The sequence below is a fragment of the Aotus nancymaae genome, unplaced genomic scaffold (assembly GCF_030222135.1).
Source record: "Aotus nancymaae isolate 86718 unplaced genomic scaffold, 86718_ANA_hifiasm-v0.15.2.pri h1tg000006l, whole genome shotgun sequence".
Taxonomy (NCBI): domain Eukaryota; kingdom Metazoa; phylum Chordata; class Mammalia; order Primates; family Aotidae; genus Aotus; species Aotus nancymaae.
The window spans coordinates 68573723-68599386 of record NW_026988417.1 but is presented as its reverse complement, the minus strand read 5'-3'; the positions used below and the strand labels follow the sequence as shown (position 1 = coordinate 68599386).

General features: G+C 36.6%; 1 protein-coding gene across 2 annotated transcripts in view; it reads left to right on the top strand.

Moving 5' to 3' along the window:
* Positions 1–25664, top strand: part of CDKL2 (cyclin dependent kinase like 2) — a 50670-nt gene that overhangs the window by 13500 nt on the left and 11506 nt on the right. For both annotated transcript variants that reach the window (XM_012446930.3, XM_012446929.3), the window contains exons 3-12: positions 3332–3526; positions 9154–9332; positions 10558–10670; positions 11727–11866; positions 14401–14489; positions 16234–16369; positions 17181–17482; positions 18078–18171; positions 22533–22656; positions 22881–22987. In XM_012446930.3, coding sequence (XP_012302353.2) covers positions 3332–3526; positions 9154–9332; positions 10558–10670; positions 11727–11866; positions 14401–14489; positions 16234–16369; positions 17181–17482; positions 18078–18171; positions 22533–22656; positions 22881–22987 — 1479 coding nt within the window. The remainder of the gene's footprint in view (positions 1–3331; positions 3527–9153; positions 9333–10557; positions 10671–11726; positions 11867–14400; positions 14490–16233; positions 16370–17180; positions 17483–18077; positions 18172–22532; positions 22657–22880; positions 22988–25664) is intronic.

Sequence of the window (25664 nt, the reverse complement as noted above, 5' to 3'; positions counted from 1 at the left end):
TTCTAATCATACCTCTACCAGCTATTGCTGTACGACCTTGGACAAATTTCTTAACCTCTATATGAGTTAGTTGCTTCAGCTATAAAACAAGATAATAATTGCACCTATTTCACAAGGCTTTTTTGCTTAGAATAGCAAAAAATATAGTAAGCACTGTGTATTAGTTATTATGTATATATTATACTGTTTTATAACTTTTATTTTTTTCTTGGCAGCACTTCTTTTACATTGTAAAATGTCTATTTTAAGGGAAGGCAGGGTTTTTTTTTTTTTTTTGAGACGGAGTTTCGCTCTTGTTACCCAGGCTGGAGTGCAATGGTGCGATCTCGGCTCACCGCAACCTCCGCCTCCTGGGTTCAGGCAATTCTCCTGTCTCAGCCTCCTGAGTAGCTGGGATTACAGGCACGCGCCACCATGCCCAGCTAATTTTTTGTATTAGTAGAGACGGGGTTTCACCATGTTGACCAGGATGGTCTCGATCTCTTGACCTCGTGATCCACCCGCCTCGGCCCCCAAAGTGCTGGGATTACATGTTTTTTTAACTTTTAAGTTTAGGGGTACATGTGTAGGATGTGTAGTTGTTACATAGGTAAGCATGTGCCATGGCGGTTTGTTGTACATATTATTTCATCAGCTAGATATTCAGCCTGGTATCCACTAGGCTAATGATAAGGTGATGATGGTACCTAGTTTTTTAATTTGTTGACCCCACAATTCCTGATGACTTGGAGCTCTTTCCAAATCGACTAGACTACCAAGTAGTTCAGAAGTATTTGTTTCAGATTTTTAATAAAATTAATTTTGTCAGAGTCATGATGTGACTATTGGATTTCAATAATTATTTGTCAGTCATTGACTATCCAGATTTTTCCTGGTCCTCTCCCTTTTCTCACCTTTCACCTTCCGGTGGGCCCCAGTATATGTTGTTCCCCTCTATGTGTCCTCATCATTTAGCTCTCACTTATAAGTGAGAACATGTGGTATTTGGTTTTCTGTTCCTGTTAGTTTGGTGAAGATAATGGCTTCCAGCTCCATCTATGTCCCTGGAAAGGATATGATCTTATTCCTTTTTATGGATGCATAATATTTCATGGTGTATATGTATAATTCTTTTAAAAATATTTTTCTATATGATCTCTGAATTCCTTTTTTTTTTGAGACAGAGTCTTGCTCCGTTGCCTAGGCTGGAGTGCAGTGGCATGATCTCAGCTCACTGAGATAATCTCCGCCTCCTGAGTTCAAGTGATTGTCCTGCCTCAGCCTCCCTAGTAGCTGGAATTACTTCATTAACATTAATTCATTACTTCATGGTGGTGGCCTGGTATGCCACCACATCCAGCTAATTGTTTTGTATTTTTGGTAGAGATGGGGTAGATGTGTGCAACCATGCTTGACTAATTTTTTTATTTTTCTTAGAGACGGGGTTTCAGCATGTTTGCCAGGATAGTTTCAATCTCTTGAGGTCGTGATCAGCCGGCCTTGGCCTCCCAAAATGCTGGAATTACAGCCGTGGACCACCACGCCTGACCTATTTTTTAATTTTTTAAGAGACAGAGTCTTACTCTGTCACCCAGGCTGGAATGCAGTGGTATGATCACAGTTTACTGTAGCCTCCAACTCCTGGCCTCAAACTATCCCTTCACTTCAGCCTCCCAAAGCACTGGGATTACAGGCATGAGCTACCATGCCTAACCATATTGTTTACCTTTATAACTATAGTGTTATATAACAGTTACTTATTTGTAAAGTAATTCTTTGTAAAGTAATTATTATATATCTATTTCCTTTGTCTCCCACTCATCTACTATCACCTACCATCTGATTTTAGAAGATATCTTATTTTAGTGTTTTGTTTTTTCATTTTGTTTCAAGATAAGATCTTGCTCTGTTGCCCAGGCTGAAGTGCAGTGGCATGATCATAGCTCACCACACTCATTGCAGCCTCCAACTCCTAGGCTCAAGTGATCCTCCCACATCAGCCTCCCAAGTAGCTGGGACTAGAAGTATGTCCAACCACATAAGGCTAATTTTTAAAGTTTTGTAGAGATGGGGTCTCACTATGCCCAGGCTGGTCTCAAATTCCTGGCCTCAAGCGATTCTCTTACTTTGTTGTCCCAAGTCACTGGGCTTACAGATGTGAGCCACTGCACCTGGCTTATACATATCTTGTTTACATATTCTATATCATTTGTGCATTGTTGCATTTAAAATGTTCACTTTCTACTTTGTAACCATGATGCCCACATTTGTATAAGATTTAGTCCTGCATTAAATGGATTCAATACTCATGTTGTCTTTTACTTGAATGACAATTTGATTGGGTATAAAGTTCCTGGATCATACTTGATTTTCCTGAGCATTTTGAGAGCTGTATTCTGTATTCCAGTGGTTTCTTTCCTTTTAGAGGTGGGAACATTTTTTTTCTGGTGAGTGTTAATTTACCATTTGTATTTATTTCTTATTTCTTCCTCATTTCTTACATCTTTGAATTGATCCTTGATTGGTTCCTCTTTGATTGTTTCTTATAATAAAGTGTGAGTCCTTGGAGGACTATTTGTAGGAGGTTCATTTGGGGGAGAGGCCATGACTTTGTTCTAGGCTAGCAGGAATTTACCGTAATTCACAATAGTGTTTGTTATCACATATGCCTGAGTGTGGGATTGAATTCTATTAGCTTTAATTTCTCTAAAACATGCAGTTGCAGGTTTGTTCATAATGAATTGTTTTGCCTTCTACTCTTGCCTCACTGAGAGATTGTTTCTGGCAAATTTGTTTCTGTGTGATTCCCTATCCAGCCCTTCTCCTCTGCTGTTTCTTGGTGCCATTCAGTTCTAGGGATGTTTTCACTGCTGCCTATGAGCCTTATTTTCATTATATTACAGAAGGACATTTTTGTCTTTTCAGGGTATGTCACTGGCTTTTGTGTTCTCTTGCCTCATTACAAAGTGTGAACTCTTACGCTGCTAGCTTTGTAGCCACAGATGATCTTTTGGTGTCTTCCTATACTCCTGTTTGACCTTGATTACATTTGGTAGTCCCATCCCTGTTGTGAGTAGGGGTCATAGGTCCCTCTTAGTTTCATCAAAGATGGAGTTACACTTCTTTTTCTTATTGGCTTTATTTTGTTCTCTGAGAGGAGAAAGGAGCAATATAGTCTCTCAATTGTAGTTTAAAAACCAAATATGCTTTTGCAATTTACACTGTATATGCATTTTATTTGTTTTTCTTATGCTAAGATCTATTTTAAATTATAATTAATTGCTAATAATTTGATCTTATGTAAACTATTTTGCATTTTTTATAACAGCTGTTTTGCATTTTTTTATAATAGCAACTGAGGCATGAAAATTTGGTGAATCTCTTGGAAGTGTATAAGAAGAAAAAACGGTGGTACCTAATTTTTGAATTTGTTGACCACACAATTCTTGATGACTTAGAGCTCTTTCCAAATGGACTAGACTACCAAGTAGTTCAAAAGTATTTGTTTCAGATTATTAATGGAATTGGATTTTGTCACAGTCACAATGTAAGTATTGGGTTTAAATAATTTGCTTTATCACATAGTTATTCATTCATTAATCATTTAATCTGTCTTACTGATTTATGCATTTGAAAATAAGTTGCAGACATTAGTACACTTTAACACTAAATACTTCATCTATACATCTCATTAATTGGAGTTACATATTTATTTTCTTTTTTTCCAAGACAGAGTCTTGAGCTCTGTTGCCCGCGCTGAGGCGGAGGTTGATTCCGGCTCACTGCAACCTCCACCTCCCAGGTTCAAGCAATTCTCCTGCCTTAGCTTCCCAAGTAACTGGGAATACAGGCATGGGCCACCACGCCCAGCTAATTTTTGTGTTTTTAGTAGACATGGGGTTTCATCATGTTGGCCATTCCTGTCTCAAAGTTTTGACCTGGTTATCTGTCTGCCTCAGCCTCCCAAAGTGCTGGGATTACAGGCATGAAACACCACTCCTGGCCCTGTTTTCTGTTCTTTTTTTCTTTTTTTATTGTACTTTAGGTTCTGGGGTACATGTGCAGATCACATTTACTAAGTGAAATGCACAAATGCTAAGTGATGAATTTTGACAAATGTATAGACCCAAGGGTCTGTGTATTCATTAGTTTGTGTTCTCTTGCCTAATTACAAAGTGTGAATATATGAAAATTTCTACCCTTACCCTGTAGTCTGTCACAATAATTTTATATCCTTTGAGTATCATATAAAAGCACCTCCAAGATGAGTGATACCTATAAAGTATAAATGAATAACTCAGCACATAGATTTTGCCAGTTTTACAAAATATTTTAAATGCCATTTTTTGTGTGATTATAAAAGTAATAAATGTTAATGGTAGAAGAATTAAAAACTAAAGACAATTATGAAGAAAGAAAAAATCATTTTACATCCTTGCCACCTAAATGGATATATTTATTTTTCATTGTTATTAGTATTCACTGTCTTTAATTTTTAAACTATCTTTTATTGTGTAGTTTTATTATGTTATTGAATTATAGTGTGAAGTTTATGTGTGTGTGTGTGTGTGTGTGTGCGTGTGTGTGGGTGTGTGTGTTAGAAAAATTGCTTAGTAGAGGCAGATACCTAGCTTCTACTGGGAAAAACACTGCCCTTTTTAGGAGGCCTCCCATAGTGGCCTCCTGGAAACTTTGAAATGATCCAGGCTCAGAAAATCTATTTTGAGAAATGTAATTTTGAGACTCTATCTGTCTCTTATGGCAGACTGACATTGACCAAACCTAGGAGACTGAATGCCAGTTTACTAAATTGCAAAAAGAGATAATTGTTACAGGGAAGAAATATATATAAAACAGAATAATAATAATGTTGGTTTTTGCAAGAAATCAGATCAGCATGAGGTGTTAGTGAATCAAATACTTAATGGTATCAATTTAAAAGATATTGATTCATCCTTCTTCATAAAAATGATGATATCTTCCCAATGGGCCTGTAATACTTGAGGTTAGGTGGCTGAATGCCCTACATTCATCTCTGTACTAAGGATAGGCTTGCCAGTGGAACCAGCAAGTAAAAAGAATCATTGTCTCTCTCCCTGTAGAAGCGCATTTGAATGTGTTCTGCTTATATTGCTTCTGTGTCCCTTTATTTTTATACTTTCCTGATGAATCAACCCATGTATAATAACACATTATACCTTGAGATGTACAGATACATCTAGGCAGTTTAGAGTCAAGTACTTCTGGCACGAGTGCCATTCTGTCTTTAAGGAAAGAGATTTTAGGCTGGGCATGGTGGCTCATGCCTGTAATCCTAGCCCTTTGGGAGGCCAAGATGGGTGGATCACTTGAGGTCAGGAGTTAGAAACCAGCCTGGCCAACATGGTGAAACCACATCTCTACTAAAAATACAAAAAGTTAGCCAAGCATGGTGGCAGGTGCCTGTAATCCCAGCTGCTTGGGAGGCTGAGGCAGGTGAATTGCTTGTACCCAGGAGGCAGAGGTTGAGGTGAGCTGAGATAGTGCCACTGCCCTCAAGCCTGGGCAACACAGTGAGACTCTGTCTCAAAAAAAAAAGAAAAAAAGAAAGAGATTGTAAAATCCAGTGGTTCCCTGCTAAGCTTCAGAGCATTTACATATCTCTTTATGGAAAATGTGAATTTTTATGGGTGGAGAACTGATCTCACTATAATTTATGAACACTTGTCTCAAGGGAGCATTACTGTTATTAGGGTTGCCTGGCAGTCATACTACTTTTTTTCTAGTCCATTTACTCTTTTTTTTTTTTTTTTTTGAGATAGAATCTCACTCTGTCACCCAGGCTGGAGTGCAATGGCATGATCTTGGCATACTATAACCCCTGTCTCCTGGGTTCAAGTGGTTCTTCTGCCTCAGCCTCCCAAGTAGCTGGGATTACAGGTGTGCACCACCATGCCTGGCTAATTTTTGTATTTTTAGTAGAGATGGGGTTTCACCATGTTGGTTAGACTGGTCTCGAACTCCTGGCCTCAAATGATCTTCCCACCTTGGCCTCCCAAAGTGTTGGGATTACAGACTTGAGCCACTGTGCCCAGCCTCCATTTGCTCTTATTTATTTTATTTATTTATTTATTTTTTTGAGAGGGAGTCTCACTCTGTTGCCCAGGCTGGAGTGCAGTGCTGTGATCTTGGCTCACTGAAACCTCTGCCTCCCAGGTTCAAGCAATTCTCTTGCCTCAGCCTCCTGAATAGCTGGGATTGCAGGTGCCCACCACCACGCTTGGCTAATTTTTGTATTTTTAGTAAAGATGGAGTTTCACCATGTTGGTCAGGCTGGTCTCGAACTCCTGGCCTCATGATCTGCCCGCCTCAGCCTCCCAAAGTGCTGGGATTACAGGTGTGAGCCATTGCACCCGCCTCCTCCATTTGCTCTTAAACTCTTCTAGATTATGATTTCTTACCCTCTTTCTTCTCAACCCCTAGTACCTCTTCTCCAGTCCTTACTCCCAGCCTCCAGTTAAATGGAGATAATAATAGCATCCATCCATAGGGTTATTGTGAGAATAAAATAAGTTAAAACATGAAAAACACTTAGAATAGTGTCTGACACGTAAGTGTTCAAGTGTTAGCTATTTTTGCTATTATTATTAAAGGTATTTTTTAGCTTTTGTTTTCTGGGCAGTTAGCATTTCTCTTCTTAATACAGACAGATAATAATGGTAAGGGTTGGAATAAATAAACACACATACATACATACATATAAATACATATATGTACGCATAAGGATGAGATGCCAGACTTTAAGAAAATGACAACATTTATTCTCAAATATATTATTCATTTTTATATGTATCTATATATGTGAGCACTTGAATTTTTTTTTTTTTTTTTTTTTTGAGACGGAGTCTCGCTTTGTCACCCAGGCTGGAGTGCAGTGGTGTGATCTCGGCTCACTGCAACCTCCGCCTCCCAAGTTCAAGTGATTCTCCTGCCTCAGCCTCCTGAGTAGCTGGGATTACAGGCACGCGCCACCATGCCCAGCAAATTTTTTTGTATTTTTAGTAGGGACAGGGTTTCACCATGTTGGCCAGGCTTGTCTAGAATGTCTGACCTCGTGATCCGCCTGCCTCAGCCTCCCAAAGTACTGGGATGACAGGCGTGAGCCACCGCACCCGGCCAACACTTGAATTTTTAAAAATAAAAATATTATTTTAATCCTTTTGTGAGCCAGATTGAATAACATATTTAAAAACAAATTTAAGATTGCTGTCAATTCAAGTTTCATCCAAATAGTATAGAGCATTATGAGGTTTGTAGAACTCCAAACAACTTTTTTTCTGAAATTACTAGGTATTATCAATTATTTAGATTATACCTAGTATTAAAGACCCATGTGAGAGTCTACCCTTTTCAAAATACTTTCTCTGGCCACCCCAGTCTGCAATGAAGGGTTTTAGGGAAAATTCTACTCATATCATCTTGGTTATGCTTAGGATCTATCGTTGTTACCATAAGTAATAAGGTATTAGAGTTGGGAAGTAACGTGATGATCAGGCACTGTAGCCCCCTTGTGGGATGAGAAGATAGACCTAGAAAGATTGAGTTGTCTCCGGCTGTACTGAAAATCAGGGACCAGACCCGGGTCTCTTCACTTACATTTTAGCTCCTTCTACCACAGCACAGGTGGTCTGAGCCTGGACCTGTGTCCTCACCATTGATATTTAGGGTAATAAAAGTTGGTAGCCTGTACAATATGCTCGGCAATGGCAGATCGCCACTTAGGATGCCGGTCTTCTAAAAGACTTTAAAACAAATCTATCTTTTCAAAATACAATTTGCTTATATTAGATAATTAGTCCTGATAATATCTTTTGCTTAACTGTAGATTTTTAAATGTTATCCGAATACCAGTATCCTGTTTTATTCTTCCAATATCTCCTTCAGAAATCTTAACCACTGATGTTTTTGTTTACTCTTTACATTTCTAATTGCCTGATGAATGTCTATACTTGAGTGCTCAGCATTCCACTCAAAAGTCCATATGATTAAAACTAAACTAATTATTCCATTAAAACTTTCTCTGGACTTTTCTATTTTTGAAAATGGAGCCACCATTCTTTTGAATTACCAGGTTCAAACAAAATAGCTAAGACTCCTTCTAAATTCTATTTTATTTATTTATTTATTTTTGAGATGGACTCTCACTCTGTCTTCCAGGCTGGAGGGCAGTGGTGCGATTTCGGCTCATTGCAACCTCTGCTTCCCCGGTTCAAGAAATTCTCCTCCTGCTTCAGCCTCCCAAGTAGCTGGGATTACAGGCATGCGCCACCACACCCAGCTAATTATTTGTATTTTAGTAGAGACAGGGTTTCACCAGGTTGGTCAGGCTGGTCTCGAACTCCTGACCTCAAGTGATCCACCCGCCTTGGCCTCCCAAGGTGCTGGGATTACAGGTGTGAGCCACTGTGCCCGGTCTATTGATTCTTGATTTAATGTATTTCCAAACTGCATCTCCTCCCTCCCATTCCTCTGAATACCAGCCTAGTTTAGGCCCTTATCACCTCATACTGGTCCCACTGCTCTTCTTCCTGCCTCTCGTCTTTCTTTCTGATTTAGCTCATTTACGGTCAACATCATCTTTAAATACCACATTGTCTGTCACTTCCATGAGTTCCCAGGGTCTTGCCACACTTCCTAGTCTGGCTGCTAATATATTTCTTCTCTGCTTCCTACAACTGTACTCTAGAAAAAAACGTTTTCCCACAATCTCTTGTCTATTCCCATTTCCATTCCTGCTCTCCATTGTCACATTCACTTAGATTGCCCTTCTTTTTCTTTATTTCTCTAGATCATACTTAGTATTAAGGCCTGTGTTAGAGCCCACCCTTTCATAGAAATTTTCCCTGACTGCCCCAGCTTCAATGATAGCTTTACTCTCTTAGTTTTGAGAGCAGTCATTAACCGAACAGTTGATTTAGTAATTTGAAAAAATATATTTTATCCAATATTTTTGATTGTTTAAATAAAATTTCAAGTATAAACGTTCTTTCCTTCCCAACTAGGTCCTAGGTTATTTACTTTCTATGCTTTTGTTTGTATTCTTCATAGTGACAAAATGCAATGCCCTGCACATAGCAAGTGCCCCAAAATAATTAATTTTATTTAACATCTGTTACACTCTGCTTCTTGTCTTAGATCATACACAGAGATATAAAGCCAGAGAATATATTAGTCTCCCAGTCTGGCATTGTCAAGCTATGTGATTTTGGATTTGCACGTACATTGGAAGCTCCTGGGGAGGCTTATACTGATTATGTGGCAACCCGGTGGTACAGAGCTCCAGAACTATTGGTTGGTGACGTCAAGTATGGCAAGTAAGACAGCAATGATGGGGAGGAGTAGATTTTAACTCTTGCTTCTTGCTACAGTGGAATGTTTGTTATATAATAAATGATCCCTCTAATACTGAAAGGAAGGCTAGAGTTTAGGGAACTATATAAGGTGGTTTGTAATCATTTTTGGTGCTTCCCCTTTAAACATTCTTGTGAGACAAGTATACTTATTTTAAAGATGGGGAAATTAAGTGGTCTATTTTATACAGTGTGTCAGAAATAGATATATTTATCACTTGTAAAGAGAGGTTAACATTGGTTGGTTAAATGTGACATTGTTGAAACAGGGCAAGATGGAGTAAGCAAAGGTGGGGGCAGAAATATAATTAAGTAAAATGTTTTTAAAACATAAATTGTCTTCACAAGGGAATTCTTCAAAGAAGAAAGGATTGTAACTTTTTCTGTTTTTGATAGAAATCTTTCTAAAATATTTTCTATAATTTCTGTTTTCAGAGCACACTAAACATTATTTATTATTTTATTGATTACTCTGAGTTCTCATTTTGCTAACGTTAGAATTTTTGTGCCATTTTATAATTCAGCAATAACCTTAAGCATTTTAAGGTAGTTGTTCCTATGCCAAATGATGCTTGTATATTCTTTGAATTCTTATAACTGATTTGTAAGATAGTTTTAAAATTTTTATCCCTATCAGCCTTCAGTTCTCTTCATTGTGACTGTGTTTATCCTTAGCAACCACCTCCTCTTTCTGGTATGCTGTTTTCAGTATGCTATGGCATAGCATAGATTGGTCCAGCTTGCTAGAGTTATGTGTAAACAAAGAAATGAATAGGCTCTAAATGGAGCCTGAGAATTTTGTTTCCAGAATAAAGTATACATAATAACAGTTTTGGCTTTTCAGAAAGCATTTTCCTTTTATGTCACATGATTGAAGTTTCTAGAAAGCTCATTTATGCAAAATTGGGAGTTAGAACTTTAATAGGGAAATATCTTTTCATGGGTAATAAGGGTTACTATAGGTTGAGTATTCCTTATCCTAAATGCAGATTTCAGGTGTTTTTTTTTTTTTTAATTTTTTTATTTTGGGATATTTGCATTATATCAGTGGAGCATCCCATATCCAAAAATCTGAAATCTGAAATGCTCCAATTAACACTTCCTTTGAGCTCACCTCAGTGCTTAAAAAGTTTTGGGTTTTGGAGCATATTAGGATGGCAGATTTTACACCACATTGCTTTTCTTTCAGGGCTGTTGATGTGTGGGCCATTGGTTGTCTGGTAACTGAAATGTTCATGGGGGAACCCCTATTTCCTGGAGATTCTGATATTGATCAGCTATATCATATTATGATGTGTTTAGGTAAGATTACACATCTGCATTTTAAATTTTAGAGATTTTTCTGTGCATTTGTTTGTGTGTGTGTGTTTGTGATTTTTTAAGCTGTTACATTAAAGATTATATATGTTTTAAGTGAAGGTAGGGAGCATATAGGAAAATTGTGTGTGTGTTTTAATTTATTTTTTCCCTTCAGTCTGGCATTGGTCTATCTGATGCATGTTCTTAATCACACTCACCTCCCCTTTTCCCTCAACAGAGAGGAAAAGAGCAGAGGTTGTGCGTTTCTCTGCACTTTTACATATAGTTAATTACATGTAGAGAGGATGCAATGATCATTTATTATTTTTGAGTTAGTGAGCATTTGGTGTAATATAACTACTGTCCTTACTTTCATATTCAAGAGGAGAGACACAGAGATTTCCAAAGTTGCTTAATCTTGCCTCAGATTTGGACTTTTGCTGTTAGTGCTTTTGACAGAATTTCAAAGCTGGACTATGAAAATCTGAAGTTTATTGAAATATTAACTTCAAATTTGAGGATGGAGCTTGGAAATAACTATTTAACTATTTGATTTGAAGTTTTCATATTAGAAATTCAATAAGCAGTACAATGGCTTCTTACAGTGGAATTTTCAGATATATTTTACATTCAACTAGATACTAAAGTTGAGAAAAAATATGAAGTGCTCAAATCTGACCTTAATATAAGCACAAAATCAGTTGACCAAATATTAAATTCTTAAAGGGGTAGAACTGATTTATCTAGATTAGATCCTGTCCATACGACTATTAATATTTTTATTGTTTCATTCAGCACTTTATGCTTTGTAGTTAGAAACAAAGTGCTGGTACTTATATCTGGACGGTTATAAAATATTCTTTACTTGTCCTTTTCCTATGCTCCTTAATACTGCTGTGTACCGCCACAGTAACAGCATTGTCTTTAGCCAATTTTGCATGTTGAGAGAGTCCAAACTCCGTAAACTGTGTTCCGCTATTTCCTCTATTTCAAACCTCCTGTCTCTTTACCACTTCTATCAAGTTATATAACAGATATATGTGCTGTTTTCACTTCCAGGTAATTTAATTCCAAGACATCAGGAGCTTTTTTATAAAAATCCTGTATTTGCTGGAGTAAGGTTGCCTGAAATCAAGGAAAGAGTACCTCTTGAAAGACGCTACCCTAAGCTCTCTGAAGTGGTGATAGATTTAGCAAAGGTAATCATATTTTTTTGTTTATACTTTCTGACAGGGAATTTATGCACTACTGAGACTTGTTTTTTCTTTTTTTGTTGTCTAGTTGATCTTTTAGATCGACAATTTCCTCTAATGATTTTAATTTTTATACATTTAGAAAGAATTTAAGTAATTTGATGAGGGTAACTTCAGAGAAAAAGGACTGAAAATTTTACCTGTTCTAAAACTCAGTAAGAAACCATTTAGTGTTATCTAGCATTTTGTAAATGTGAAAACATCCTCATTGAAAAACATATTAAAAACCTAAAAACACTGCACGATTTTAACGTTTAACATTTAAAATGCAAGCCTTGTGTAAATGGAAAATAAAGTAAAAGTAGGATAAGAAAATAAAAAGGGGCCAGACACAGTGGCTCATGCCTGTAATCCCAGCACTTTGGGAGGCTAAGGCAGGCAAATTACCTGAGGTCGGGAGTTCGAGACCAGCCTGGCCAACATGGTGAAACCCTGTGTCTACTGAAAATACAAAAAATTATCTGGGCATGGTGGCGTGCGCCTGTAATCCTAGCTGCTTGGGATGCTGAGACATGAGAATCACTTGAACCCAGGAGGCAAAAGTTACAGTGAGCTGAGATCGCGCCACTGCACTCTATCATGGGTGACAGAGTGAAATTCTGTCTCAAAAAAAGAGAAAAGAATAGAAAAGAAAAAGGATAGAAAAGTAGGAAAATATTAAAATGTAGGGCATAGGATCATGATCTGTATAGTATTGTCAAAGGAGTTTTTGCTTAGCCGCTGGATTTGCTGCAGCCAGTTTACAAATGACCAATACTTTTTTGTTGTATTTGATTAAGGAAGATGTTAGAGAGATTCTCACTCTATCAAGTGAGAATCAACTCTAAAAGTTAACCTTTTTGGAATTATTAGCTCAAAAAATTCTCATTAGTTAAGATTGTTTAAAGTATTGATAAAATACCTACCTCTGAAACACTAAGATATAACATTTACCCAATTTTTTTTGTTTTTTAATTCTTTTTTTTCTGCCTTCTCTGCACTAGCATGTTTTTAAATTCTTTAACTCATGAAGTTTAGTAAGCTTATAACTAATTATAACAAGTTCTTAGAATAATACATTTCCAGTTTTTTACATAATCTTCTAACAGATGGAAATATTTTTAATTGGTATAAGCTTTGTGATCTGTCTGTAAGGAGATATAAAGGGAATAAAGGTAAAACTATTGTCCAACTTGTGTACCTCAAGTAGAACCATATAAAACTTTTAAAACATTTTATTTTGGAAAATTTCAAACAGAAAAGAAAATAGAAAGAATAGTTGTATAATGAACCTTCATGTACTCATCATCTAGTTTAAACAATTATCAAGCTTTTGATAATATTGTTTAATTTATCCACACTCTCTTCAACTTTTTTTTTTTTTGGAGTATTTTGAAGCAAATCCCAGACATCTTATTTCACTTATAAATAGCACAGTTGTGCAGAGAACTTTTTTTGTTCACTTAAAGCTACTTATTGAGTCCTATTTTTACTGGCATTTTAAGAGTTTTAATGAATCAGAACAAGACTTTGCAATAAAATAAAATAAAATAATCTTCATAAAGCATCTAGCATAGTTATAAGCACAGGGTAAATCCTTTCTCTTCCATTCTGTAATAACCTTAAGTTATAAAAATTCCAAATAATTTTTTACTATCATAAAATATCTAACATATTTAAAGTTTCATTAATTTCCACAAAATTTCATTTTATACTTTGAATTAGAATCTAAATGAAGTCTATAGATTACAATTGGTCAATGTGTTTTTAAAACTTTATTTATAAGCTTCTCTTCATCTCTTTCTTTTTTGTTTAAACGTTGCAATTTATTTGTTGAAGAAAGTAGGTTGTTTGTCCTTAGAATTTTCTACATAATGCTGTATACATGTTTCTCTGTGTCCTGTTTTTCTTATAAACTCACAGTAGAGTTAGAGCTTGATCAGAATCATGTTGATTTTTTGGTAACACTACTTCACAGGAGGTTTGTGTATTTCTATGTAGAGACACTGAATGTTTGGTGGTCTTTCTTTTTGTGATACTAGCAACCATTGATGGTCACTATCTAGATCTGTGATTAATCTTTATCCTTGACTATAGTTTAAAATTCATTGGCGCCCAAGTGTGGTGGATCTTGCTGGTAATCCCAGCCTTTTGGGAAGCTGAGGAGAGTGGATAGCTTGAGCCCAGGAATTTGAGACTAGCTTGGGCAACATGGGGAAACCCTGTCTTACAAAAAATACAAAAATTAGCTGGGTTTGGTGATGTGAACCTGTGGTCCCAGCTACTCAAGAGACTGAGGTGAAAGGATCACCTGAGCCTGGAGAGGTCAAGGCTGCGGTTAAGCCGTGATTGCACCACTGCATTCCAGCCTGGGCGACAGAGTGAGACCCTGTCTTAAAAAAAATCGTTATCTATAAAGAGGCATTTTAAAAATGTATTTAAAAGTTTAAATGTAGATAGTTTTTATTTGATATGAACTTTAGGTGTTTTTAATTTTTCAGAAATGCTTACATATTGACCCTGACAAAAGACCCTTCTGTGCTGAGCTCTTATACCATGATTTCTTTCAAATGGATGGATTTGCTGAGAGGTATAGTACTAACCCATGTTTCCAGGTCATACCAACCTAGGGTTAAACTAAGTCTTCCACCATAGTCACAAACAGCATTTCTCTTATTTCTGTTCCTACCTATGTGCAGTTCCTAGGGGCGGTCTCCTACATTTACTAAATTAGTGCTCTTGGTTTTCATGAAGCAGTCACTTTATGCTCTTCTTTCTGTCTCCCTGTGGTGACATCTACCAGTCAGGTCATTGATTTCTATGCTGCTACCCACTGTGTGATGTCATTATCTTAGAAGCTGATGCAGTTACAAAGGTGCCATCTCCTGTTGCTGCCCAACTCATACCACACCAAGTCCTTTGATACTGCTGACACTGCTGGTGTGCTGGAGACCTTGATGTGCCAAACTTGTGGGTGCCAGAGTTGCTGTCATGGTCTTCCATGCTGCTCAAGCTGCTGGCCACAATGCAGCTGACAAAACAAAAAGTAGTGAGATGAGTGGCATTAACACGTAGCTTAATAAAAGATAGCTAGGCTTTCCTGTTTGCTTCTGTATTCGACTAGTTGTGATACGTTGTTTTTGTGGAAGCATATGAAGAAACTCTGGCCTCACATAAATACGTAGTTGGAAAATAGAATATTTTAACAGCCTTTTAAGATATTGTGGGTATTCTTCGGTTCTATAACAAAACTCTGATACCATAGTAAAACTTGACAGTGGTAGTTTCTTAAAGGCTGGTTGTGTTGTGGAATCTGAAATCATATCAATGAGTTTTTCTTCCTTTGTTAAATTAAAATCCATTTGTCTGTCTTGCCTTTTTAGTGGATCTTTTACCCATGCTTGCTTTTGTAATATCATGCGTTAGTCATTTGGAAAATATTAGTTTGCTGAGTTATGCAGATCTTAAAAATATTGACATTTGTTATACAGCATCAAAAATTACATTCTATCTCATAAAAGTTTTTGAGTTTTGGGAAGCTGCTAAGCTCACAGTGGTGGATACAAGTTTAACAGAATTGTAATTTTTGCATACAATTTTGAATTTTGTCATTGACACAATAATTTCAGTTTTTCTTGAAGTGACAAGATCACTTTATTTGTTAAAAGAAAATGTTTCCCATATACCCAAAGTCTTAATAACTATAGTTTTTCTGTCAGTCTTTCTTTCAAGTAAAAATATCTAGTTTAGTTTGTATCACAAACAATTACACAAGTAATTTTCTTAAGACAACTGTTGCATTTTGGTTTGTAGCAGAGGTGTTTTATGTATAAATTCTGTTTGCCACACAGATGATGAAAAAAGGCATGCATTTAAGAGTTTGGTTTTAATGAAATTAATACCTTTTTACTGCTTCATCAGAGACATTCTTAAGCAAGACTGCCTTTAAAAAAAAAAAAAAAGAAAGCAATGGAAAATGTGTGGCTATGAAGAAAGCAATGCCTGCTAGTACATTTTGGTTTCATGGCTTTGATTCTCGGTAAGGTGTCAGCACTTTTATCCACCACTGCTTTCATGTTAACCTGGTGAGAAAGACAAACATCTTTATGTTAAAATAATGACTTTGACCTCGTGTACCTTCTGAAGGTTCTTAGGGATCCCCAAAGATCTACACATCACACTTTTCCAAACTGCTGGTCTAGGCCAGGATTTTTTCATTTTTATAACATAGACAAGTTTAACATTCAATTTTTTAAAAATAAATATCTTGAAAGTCAATTTTTTTGTAGGTTTATCCATGTCTTACAATTTTATTTTACTATATTTATATGTAGGTTTTCTCAAGAACTACAGTTAAAAGTACAGAAAGATGCCAGAAATATTTCTTTATCTAAAAAATCCCAAAACAGAAAGAAGGAAAAAGAAAAAGATGATTCTTTAGGTGAAGAAAGAAAAACACTTGTGGTACAGGTAAATGTTCGTATTTCACCTTTTAAATATAATGTACTTTTAAAAAAATTTTTCAAGAAAAAAATGATGAGTTTGAAAAAAGTTTTCTGAGCAGTAAGCAAATTGGTAAGTTTTAGCTTAGTTGTAAAAATGTAATTTAACAGACCATCTTTTGAGTACTTATTATGTACCAGACTTTGCAACGGTGCTTGTTGGAAAATCACACTCATGCAAGAACACCTAGACATGTGTTTTCATGTACACATACACACATAGACACATGGAACAAACAACCCTCACCAACTTATTTTTCTTAAATGATATGAGTGAAAAATACTGTTTGTAGAAATTTATATTAAGTAAAGCATTTGAAAAGTGAGATTTGGATACTTAGGTTTGTTTTTCCTGGTTAATTACCCAGGATCTCTTCTTGATAAGGTAATTCAAATCCACCACCAACCCACTTATATCAAGTATACTGAAAGAATAAAGGTACGAGTTTTGTGTTTCCTTACTCTGAATATGTAAGGAAAAAAGTGGCATTTTTGATTCCTCTTCTATGAGTTTTTCCACTAATGTGAGTGTGTGTGTGTGTGTGTGTGAGACTGAGCTGTGTGAATTGCATTTCCATTCTTTTTGTATTTTCCCCATAACTATCTGAATAAGAAAGAATCTGACTTTAAATTTAATCCCATAGGTAGAATAAAGAAAATAGGTATAAAAAGGTGATACTTATGAAATTCGGCTCTAGTTGGCAAGTACTTTATAAGAATAGGTGAATTTTCATTCTCTTCAGATGATTAACCTTATTAATATTTTTATTAATGATCAGGATACTGATGCTGATCCCAAAATTAAGGATTGTAAACTATTTCAAATAAAAGGGTCAAAAATTGATGGAGAAAAAGCTGAAAAAGGCAACAGAGCTTCAAAAGCCGGCTGTCTCCATGCCAATAGGACAAGCCATGTCAAAATAGTGCCTTCAACAAGCCTCAAAGATTGCAGCAATGTCAGTGTGGACCACACAAGGAATCCAAGCGTGGGAATTCCCCCACTTACGCACAATCTTTCTGCAGTTGCTCCTGGTATTAATTCTTCAATGGGGACTGCGACTATACCAATTCAGACTTACAGGTATGAATTAGCAAAATAAGACCAAAAAATTGTTTAAGGATATATTTAGAAATTGCAAGGGTTGTTAGTTCATCCACATTGTTTTTATTCTCAGAGTTATGGATGCTATTCATTCTTGTCAGGTAGCTCTTTCAAAAGACTTTTTGGCTGTGTGATGAAAATTATTAACATTTGATCAAAACAATTCACCTAAGTCCTGAGAAAGTAGGGTTTTACTGCTTAAGGTGAAGAGAATCTACAGCTATATAGTCTAATAATGTGAAAACAGGTTGTCATAGTAAAAGAGATAATTGGTTTTGAGTGTTTGCTGCTGCATGGTGTGGCTGTGAGCCTTTAGTAGTATACGGAAGTTCCATTTGGGAATTTTGCTGAAAGGAGGGGAGTGTATTTGGTAGGAATTGGGGGCTGGTGGGAGGCATGAGGGTAGTGATAAAGAATAGAATGTTTCTCCTGATTCATGTGCATCGTATAGTTGAGAGTAGACCTTACATTCTGATTAAACTGCTTGTTAGTTGATGCTATGTCATTTGGGTTTGTGCTTTAAAAGATAATTATCGCTAGTTCTAACTTAATTTTTTTTTTTTTTTTGTTACAGAGTGGATGACAAAACTAAGAAGTGTTCTATTCCATTTGTTAAACTGAACAGACATTCCCCATCAGGCATTTATAATATTAATGTGACCACATTAGTAAGTAAGCAGTTCTCAGCAGTAGAAGAACAAGCACCAGTCAGCTCTTGACTTTTATTAAAATTAAATATGATAGTGAAGAACTGAGAATTTTGTTTGGAAACATATAAAGTGAAACCTTAAGTGTGCATATATTATCCCAGCCCATCATAATCATAAATGTGAAATTCTGAAAGTTTAAATAAGTTTTATAAGTCTGAAAACTTAAATATGTTATTTGTTTTCTTCTTTTTTTTGAAATGGAGTCTTGCTCTGTCACCCATGTTAGAGTGCAGTGGTGCGATCTCGGCTCAACTCAACCTCTGCCTCTCGAGTTCAAGCGATTCTCCTGCCTCAGCCTCCTGAGTAGCTGGGATTACAGGCACTCACCACCTCACCTGGCTACTTTTTGTATTTTTAGTAGAGATGGGGTGTCACCATCTTGGCCAAGCTGGTGTCAAACTCCTGACCTCGTGATATACCCACTTCAGTTTCCCAAAGTGCTGGGATTATAGGCGTGAGCCACTGCTCCCGGCTTGTTTTATTTATTCTTTAGTAACATAGAAATTTTCTCAACCTCATGATTACTGGTCAGTTCTTTTTTAGAGTAGACGAAAAGGTAAATTGTCTTATCTCACCCACACCAGATTTTTGGTGGCCGTATTCTATTGTCCGGGGATGGTAGCTCACACCTGTAATCCCAGCACTTTGGGAGGCTGAGGCAGGAGGATAGTTTGAGCCCAGGAATTTGAAACAAGCTTGAGCAACACAGCAAGATCCTATCTCTACAAATTTTTTTTTAAAAAACAAGCTGGGCATGGTGGCACATGCCTGTAGTCCTAGCTACTTGGGAGGCTGAGATGCGTGGGTTGTTTGGGCCTGGAAAGTTGAGGCTACAGTGGTAAGCTGTGGCTGTGATTGTGCCCCAGCACCTCAACCTTCAGGCTGGGTGACAGACCAAGACCCTCTCTCAAAAAAAAAAAAAAAAAAAGCAAAAGAGAAAGAAATGAAATGGTTCTATTTATTTATATAACAAATATTTATTTATCATTTATTATGTGTGAGACACTGAAGATAAATAAGTCAATCTTTCTTTTCAAGAGCTTCATGATCTAGAGTATCAGCAAATTAAAGCATTGTATCATATTGTAATAGTAGAAGCATGTACAAGATTTAGAGATAGCACAGGAAGGAGCATTATTATTCTCAGCATGGCCTCCAGAATGTTTCTCTTTTAAAGTTAGGTCAAACCCTCATCACTCTTCTGCTCAACATCTTCCATTAGCTTCTTATCTCTGAGAAAAGGCCAAAGTCCTTACAGGGTCTGTATGTGCCTGCATGATTGACTCCACCCAATCCTCTATCCCATCTCCATCTGTTCTTCTAGATCACTCTGTTCTACCACACTGATTTCCTTGTTATTCCTGGAACATGGTCAGACTTACTTCCACCTTTGGACTTTTGCACTTGCTATTTCTTTTGCTTTAGAACATTCTTCCACAGATAACCCAATGGATTTGCTTTTTCTCTTCCTTAGCTCACATGAAATCTTATTGTGAAGTCTTATAACTCATTATGCCTCCCTTTATGCTTGATGCCCTCTCCTTGCTTATTTTTTTTCCATTGCATTTATCTGATATCATCTATATACTCTTATTTATATATTGTCTGTCTCCCCTGACTAGAATGTAAGGTTGGAAGGCAGAGATTTGTGCTTTTGTTTTCTTCACTGTACTTTACTTCCTATGCAAGTACGAATATATATATATATATATATATATATATATATATATATATATATTTTTTTTTTTTTTTTTTTTTTTTTTTGAGACATGGTCTCTCTCTGTTGCCTAGGCTAGAGTGCAGTGGCATGATCTCGGCTCACTACAACCTCTGCCTCCCGGATTCAAGCGATCCTCCTGCCTCAGCCACCTGAGTACCTGGGATTACAGGCACACACCACCATACCCAGCTAATTTTTGTATTTTTAGTAGAGGCAGGGTTTCTCCATGTTGGCCAGGTTGGTCTCAAACTCCTGACCTCAGGTGATCTGCCCACCTCGGCCTCCCAAAGTGCTGGGATTAAGGCATGAGCCACCATGCCTGGCCTAAAATTTAAAAATGAGTTGAAATTACCAGATTAACGTATTCAAAGAGTGAAAATAAAACACATAATATTTATAATAATATATTTATTCACATCTCAGAATGGGGGCCCAAAACATGGGAGAATGGTATTGACCTTTAACCTGCAAGTTGAAGAAAGTCTAGGGTTACCTCTGCTTGCATTAATTTTCATTAAGAAAAAACTCCACACTGAAAGAATGAACGCTTTTCACAACAAAGGGAGGTATGGATGCATTCCCAAAGGAGTACTATTTTTGTGTGTGTGACAAATTTCCCTTCTGTACTTCTCCCACTATCTTCAGAGTTAAAAAATTTATCCGTTTCATCTCTCTCATGATTTGGATATGGTATTTGTTTTTCTTTTAATTATTCTTAGTTTATAATTTCTGTGCCTATAGTACTTCCCTTTTTGGTTTCTTCATGGATATTTGGATATTTGTGTTTTAAAATCTTGGTCTGCTTTGGAAGTTTATTGTAATCAGGAAGGCTTTCAAAATATCTAGTTCAATACCATTTTCCTAGAACTGATACCAACCTGCTTTCAAGCATTGCATAATCAATGCTGGCTGATAATCTTAGATCTGATTTATTCTTCTTTGGAAGAAGTAATCGAGAAAGGAGGTGAAGATGAGTAGGGCGAAGACCCAGTGAGTGGAGTCTTTCCTTAATGAAAACTAATGCAAGCAGAGCTAAGCCTAGACTTTTTTCAACTTGTATGTTAAAGATTAATACCTCTCTCCCATGTTTCATGTCCTCATTCTGAGGTGTGAATAAATATATTATTATGAATATTTATTATGTGTTTTATTTTATTTTATTTTTTTGAGATGGAGTCTCATTCTGTTGCCAGGCTGGAGTGCAGTGGTGCCATCTCAGCTCATTGCAACCTCTGCCTCCCGGATTTAAGCAATTCTCCTGTCTCAGCCTCCCAAGTAGCTGGGACTACAGGCACGTGCCACCATGCCCAGCTAATTTTTGTGTTTTTAATAGAGATGGGGTTTCACCATGTTGGCCAGGATGGTCTCGATTTCTTGACCTCATCATCTTTATGCCTTGGCCTCCCAAAGTGGTGGGATTACAGGTGCGAGCCACCCCACCTGTCCTGTGTGTTTTATTTTCACTCTTTGTATATGTTATTCTGGCAGTTTGAACTTATTTTTAAATTTTATTTTTTGTATTTGCATATAGTTTTCTTGAACTATTTTATTTTATAGCCAATTTGAACCAACAGGCTTAGTGCTTGTTCTATGAAAAGAGTAAAGAGAAACGTCCAAAAGAAAGAAACTCAAAAGCTCACTGCAGGACTCTTGAAGACTTTCTGGCAGCCAGAATGGCATAACTCACAGAATATTAGGTTCGAAGCATCAAGGAACCTCAATAACTTAATGTCATTATGCATGTGTTTTTGTGCATGTAGTTTATTATACATATATATGTATCTCATCATGCATACTTTTTTAAGCAGATCACATAAACATGCATTTTTTAAGCAAGTCACATAATCTCTCTATGTGTCAATTATTTTGAGACTGTGGAAAGGAATACAAGGCTTCTGTGATTCTTGAATGAAAAATACTGGAGAAGTGTCAAATTCTTAAGGATGCAGAATTGAAGTGCTGCTGCTATTCCTTGCTATTTTTTCTGACTTTACCAACTGTAAAATAACAGTACTAAGAAAGATTAGGAAAATAATTGAAGTTACAATTTTTATCTAATAAATTGTATTCCTAGGAAGATAGTACCATATTCTAACTCTGAGGAGCAAGACAAGGACAAATATAGAAAAATAAATAACAAAATTATATTGGGAAAGTGAAAAACAAGCTAGGGAAAGATGTGACATACATATGAAGATAAACTGTTCAATATATATGAATACAACAGCAACTGTTTGCTGAAAAGCCTAGGAAGTGTTGTAAGGTCTGATCATGCTGGCCTGTAGAACGAGGGCATCGATGCTCATCTTTTAACCTTTTACTACTTGCTGGGACTTAACACATTGATAATTGGCAAAGGGAGAAGGAGAAGCTCATAGCAATCAAGTTAATCTACTTGTTAGCAATTTTAATGAATTTAATGAGAAAGACATTTGAAATAATTGGATGAATTTTTTATATTATTAATGTCCTTCAAATTTTTTATTATAGACCTTCAATTTCACAAATTTTAGGATACAAACATAGGAGTTACAAAAGAAGGAAAGCCTAGCTAACCTTGAAACTAATTCTTTTGTGTTGCTTATTTTGATGATATTAGGTCTCTAGTGAAAAGAGTCTCCTTCAGGCAAGTAAGAACAGAAGGAAATACTCCAGGACAGATGTCCGTTTGCCTGAACTAAACTCTAATCATCTCCCTGAACTAAGAACCTTGGAAGGCATAGGTATGTTGATAATGCTTTTACTTTGTGTAGTCTGTTTACATTATTTAAAGTATATGTTAAATAAACAGAATTTAAAAATAAAAAGTCATAGTAACTTTACATATTTAAGCATGTAAATACCTATTATAATTAGTACATACTAAGGAGCAAGTAAAGAATGTGAAAAACTAAAAACTAACAAAATGTCTAATATTTTCACTGTGTTTATGGTCATTTTTATCTAGCTCGAAATTCCAGGCTAACAAAGAAAGAGAACAAAATTCTTTCAGCATCTCGAATTCCTTCTCTGGCCACTATTGACGTGCACGCCCCCAGTATTACATTACATCAGGTACAGAAATACTCTTTATAGGATGGACAGAACTTGATTCTCTCTCATACTTACTAGTAAAGTATTTTAGGGAAAGTTTGCTATTAAGAATTGTGCAGGTTTATTGGTGGGATCTATGAAGTTTTGCTTGCTAAAGTTTGTTTGATTCATTGAACTTAGTAACTTTATTACATATAATATTTACATAACATTTCCTAACTTGCCATAATACTTTTTTTTTAGAGACATGGTCTCACTCTGGTGGCCAGGCTGGAGTGCAGTAACATGATCCCAGCTCATTGCAGCCTCAAACTCTTGAGCTTAAGCAATCCAACCACCTCGGCCTCCCAAGTAGCTGAGATTACAGGCATACACCACCAGATCCAACAAATTTTAAAATTTTTTGTAGAGATGATGCCTTGCTGTGTTGCCTGGGATGGTCTCAAATTCCTGGCCTCCAGTGATCCTTCTGCTTCAGCCTCCCAAAGTGTTGGAATTACAGATGTGAGCTATGGCTCCTGGCCAGTAATCCCTTTTTTTATAGGTTAAAAATGTGTGTGTCTGGGTATGCAGCCTAGCTACAGTTTTTGTTAACTATTTTTTTTTTTGGTAGTTCATAGTATTTTACTACATTAACTCCAAAGTTATAAACAACCTACCTTTCAAAGGGAGAAACTCTGAAATTGTTTTTATTCTTTCAAAATGGATTATCTATTTGACACTTTTCCCCCCAAGACAATCCATTTCATCCATGTTAAAGATTTGCTATTCCATATAGTCATCTTTTTCTATCATTGCTCTTAACTTTTCAGAATATGTATGTTTCTATTACTTTTATATCAACAGCCATAACACTCATTTTTTACACTGGGAAAATTGGTAAACTTAAATCTTCAGAGCCAACTGTAACTAGCTACAAACTTTGGCTATGGGCATTGTACTTTTCTTTTACTGCTTCAGACAGATTTCCCACCTTTGCTTGAAGTTAGGCAACTTTTGTTTTGGAATTAATTCTTCATCCTCATTATTAATACATTTCCATTTCATAGAGAGCTCCTGTATCCATGGTGATGCTTTTTCCACTGTTAATCTCCTTTTCTGAGATAGAATCTCCCTCTGTTGCCCAGGTTGGAGTGCAGTGGTGCAATCTCAGCTCACTGCAACCTTTGCCTCCCAGGTTCAAGTGATTCTTGCGCCTCAGCCTCCCGAGTAGCTGGGATTACAGATGCATGCCACCACATCCAGCTAATTTTTGTATTTTTGGTAGAGGTGGGGTTTCACCATGTTGGCCAGGCTGGACTTGAACTCCTGACCTCAAGTGATCCGCCTGCCTCGGCCTCCCAAAGTGCTGGGATTATAGGCGTGAGCCATTGCACCCGGCCTCACTGTTAACTCTTTAATAGTTCTGTAGTTCTACAAAGGAGTAGTATTCTGAAGAAAACAAATTACCTAGAGATGCTGAGGAAAGGGTTTATTGCATGGTTGCTTTGCCTTATCTCTTGCCAACAATTTCTATAGCAACATTTAATTAAAATCGAACAAATTCCTGTCATGTGAAGATTAATCACTATCACAGATTCCACATTTAGGTACCATAGAGTATCAATATGTTTCTTATATACTTCTTTACTTCTTTTTTTTTGAGACAGGGTTTTGCTGTGTCATACAGGCTGGTGTTCAGTGGCATCATCATGGTTCAGTGCAGCCTTGATCCCCTGGGCTTAAGCGATCGTCCCACCTCAGCTTCCTGAGTAGCTGGGACCACAGGCATACACCAACACACCTTGCTATGAGCCACTGTACCTGGCCTTTTTTTTCTGGACATGTGGTCTTGCTGTAAGTGCAATGGCATGCTCATAGCTCACTGCATCCTTGAGCTCCTCGGCTTAAGCCATCTTTCCACCTCAGTCTCCCAAGGAGCTGGGACTGCAGGTGCAGGCCACCATGCCTAGCTAATAATTTTTTTTTTTAAAGAGATGGAATCTATTTATCTATTTCCCAGCTGAGGGACATTTGAGTTGTTTGCAGTTTTTGACAATTAAACATGAAGTGTTATATAAATATTTTTAAATATGTTTTTTGTGTGTGACTATAGGGTTTCACATTTAGTGGGTAAATACCTAAAAATGGATTTGCTGGGTCATATGGTAAGTATATATTTAACTTTATAAGAAACTGTCAAATTTTTCAAAAATGACTATGCCATTTTGCATTTCAACCAGCAATGCATAATAATGTCAGTTGTTCCTTATCCTCACCAACACTTGGTATTGTCAGTTTAATTTTAACCATTCTAATAGGTGTGAAGTGGCATCTCACTGTGGTTTTAATTTGTATTTCCCTAATGACAAAGTTGTTGAGAATCTTTTCATGTGCTTATTTGCACATGAAAGAGCTGTATATCTTCTTTGATGAAATATCTGCTCAAATCTTTTGCCTATTTTTAATGGGTTGTTTTCACATTGTTGAGTCATTATTTATTTTGATGTTCAAATTAGTCCAGTTTTGTCTAATGGGATCCCCTTCAAAGTAGCTTCTATCTCCTTTTTACATGATGAGGAATTCTTTGCTATCTGGTGCAACAGATAATGCAGATTGATGTGTGCCAGCCTGGTATCAGCCATTTCTCCAAGGATCCCTAGTTTCCTTTTGTAGATAATCATATTTAGAAGTCAAGATCTGGGTTCTAGGTGTGTTC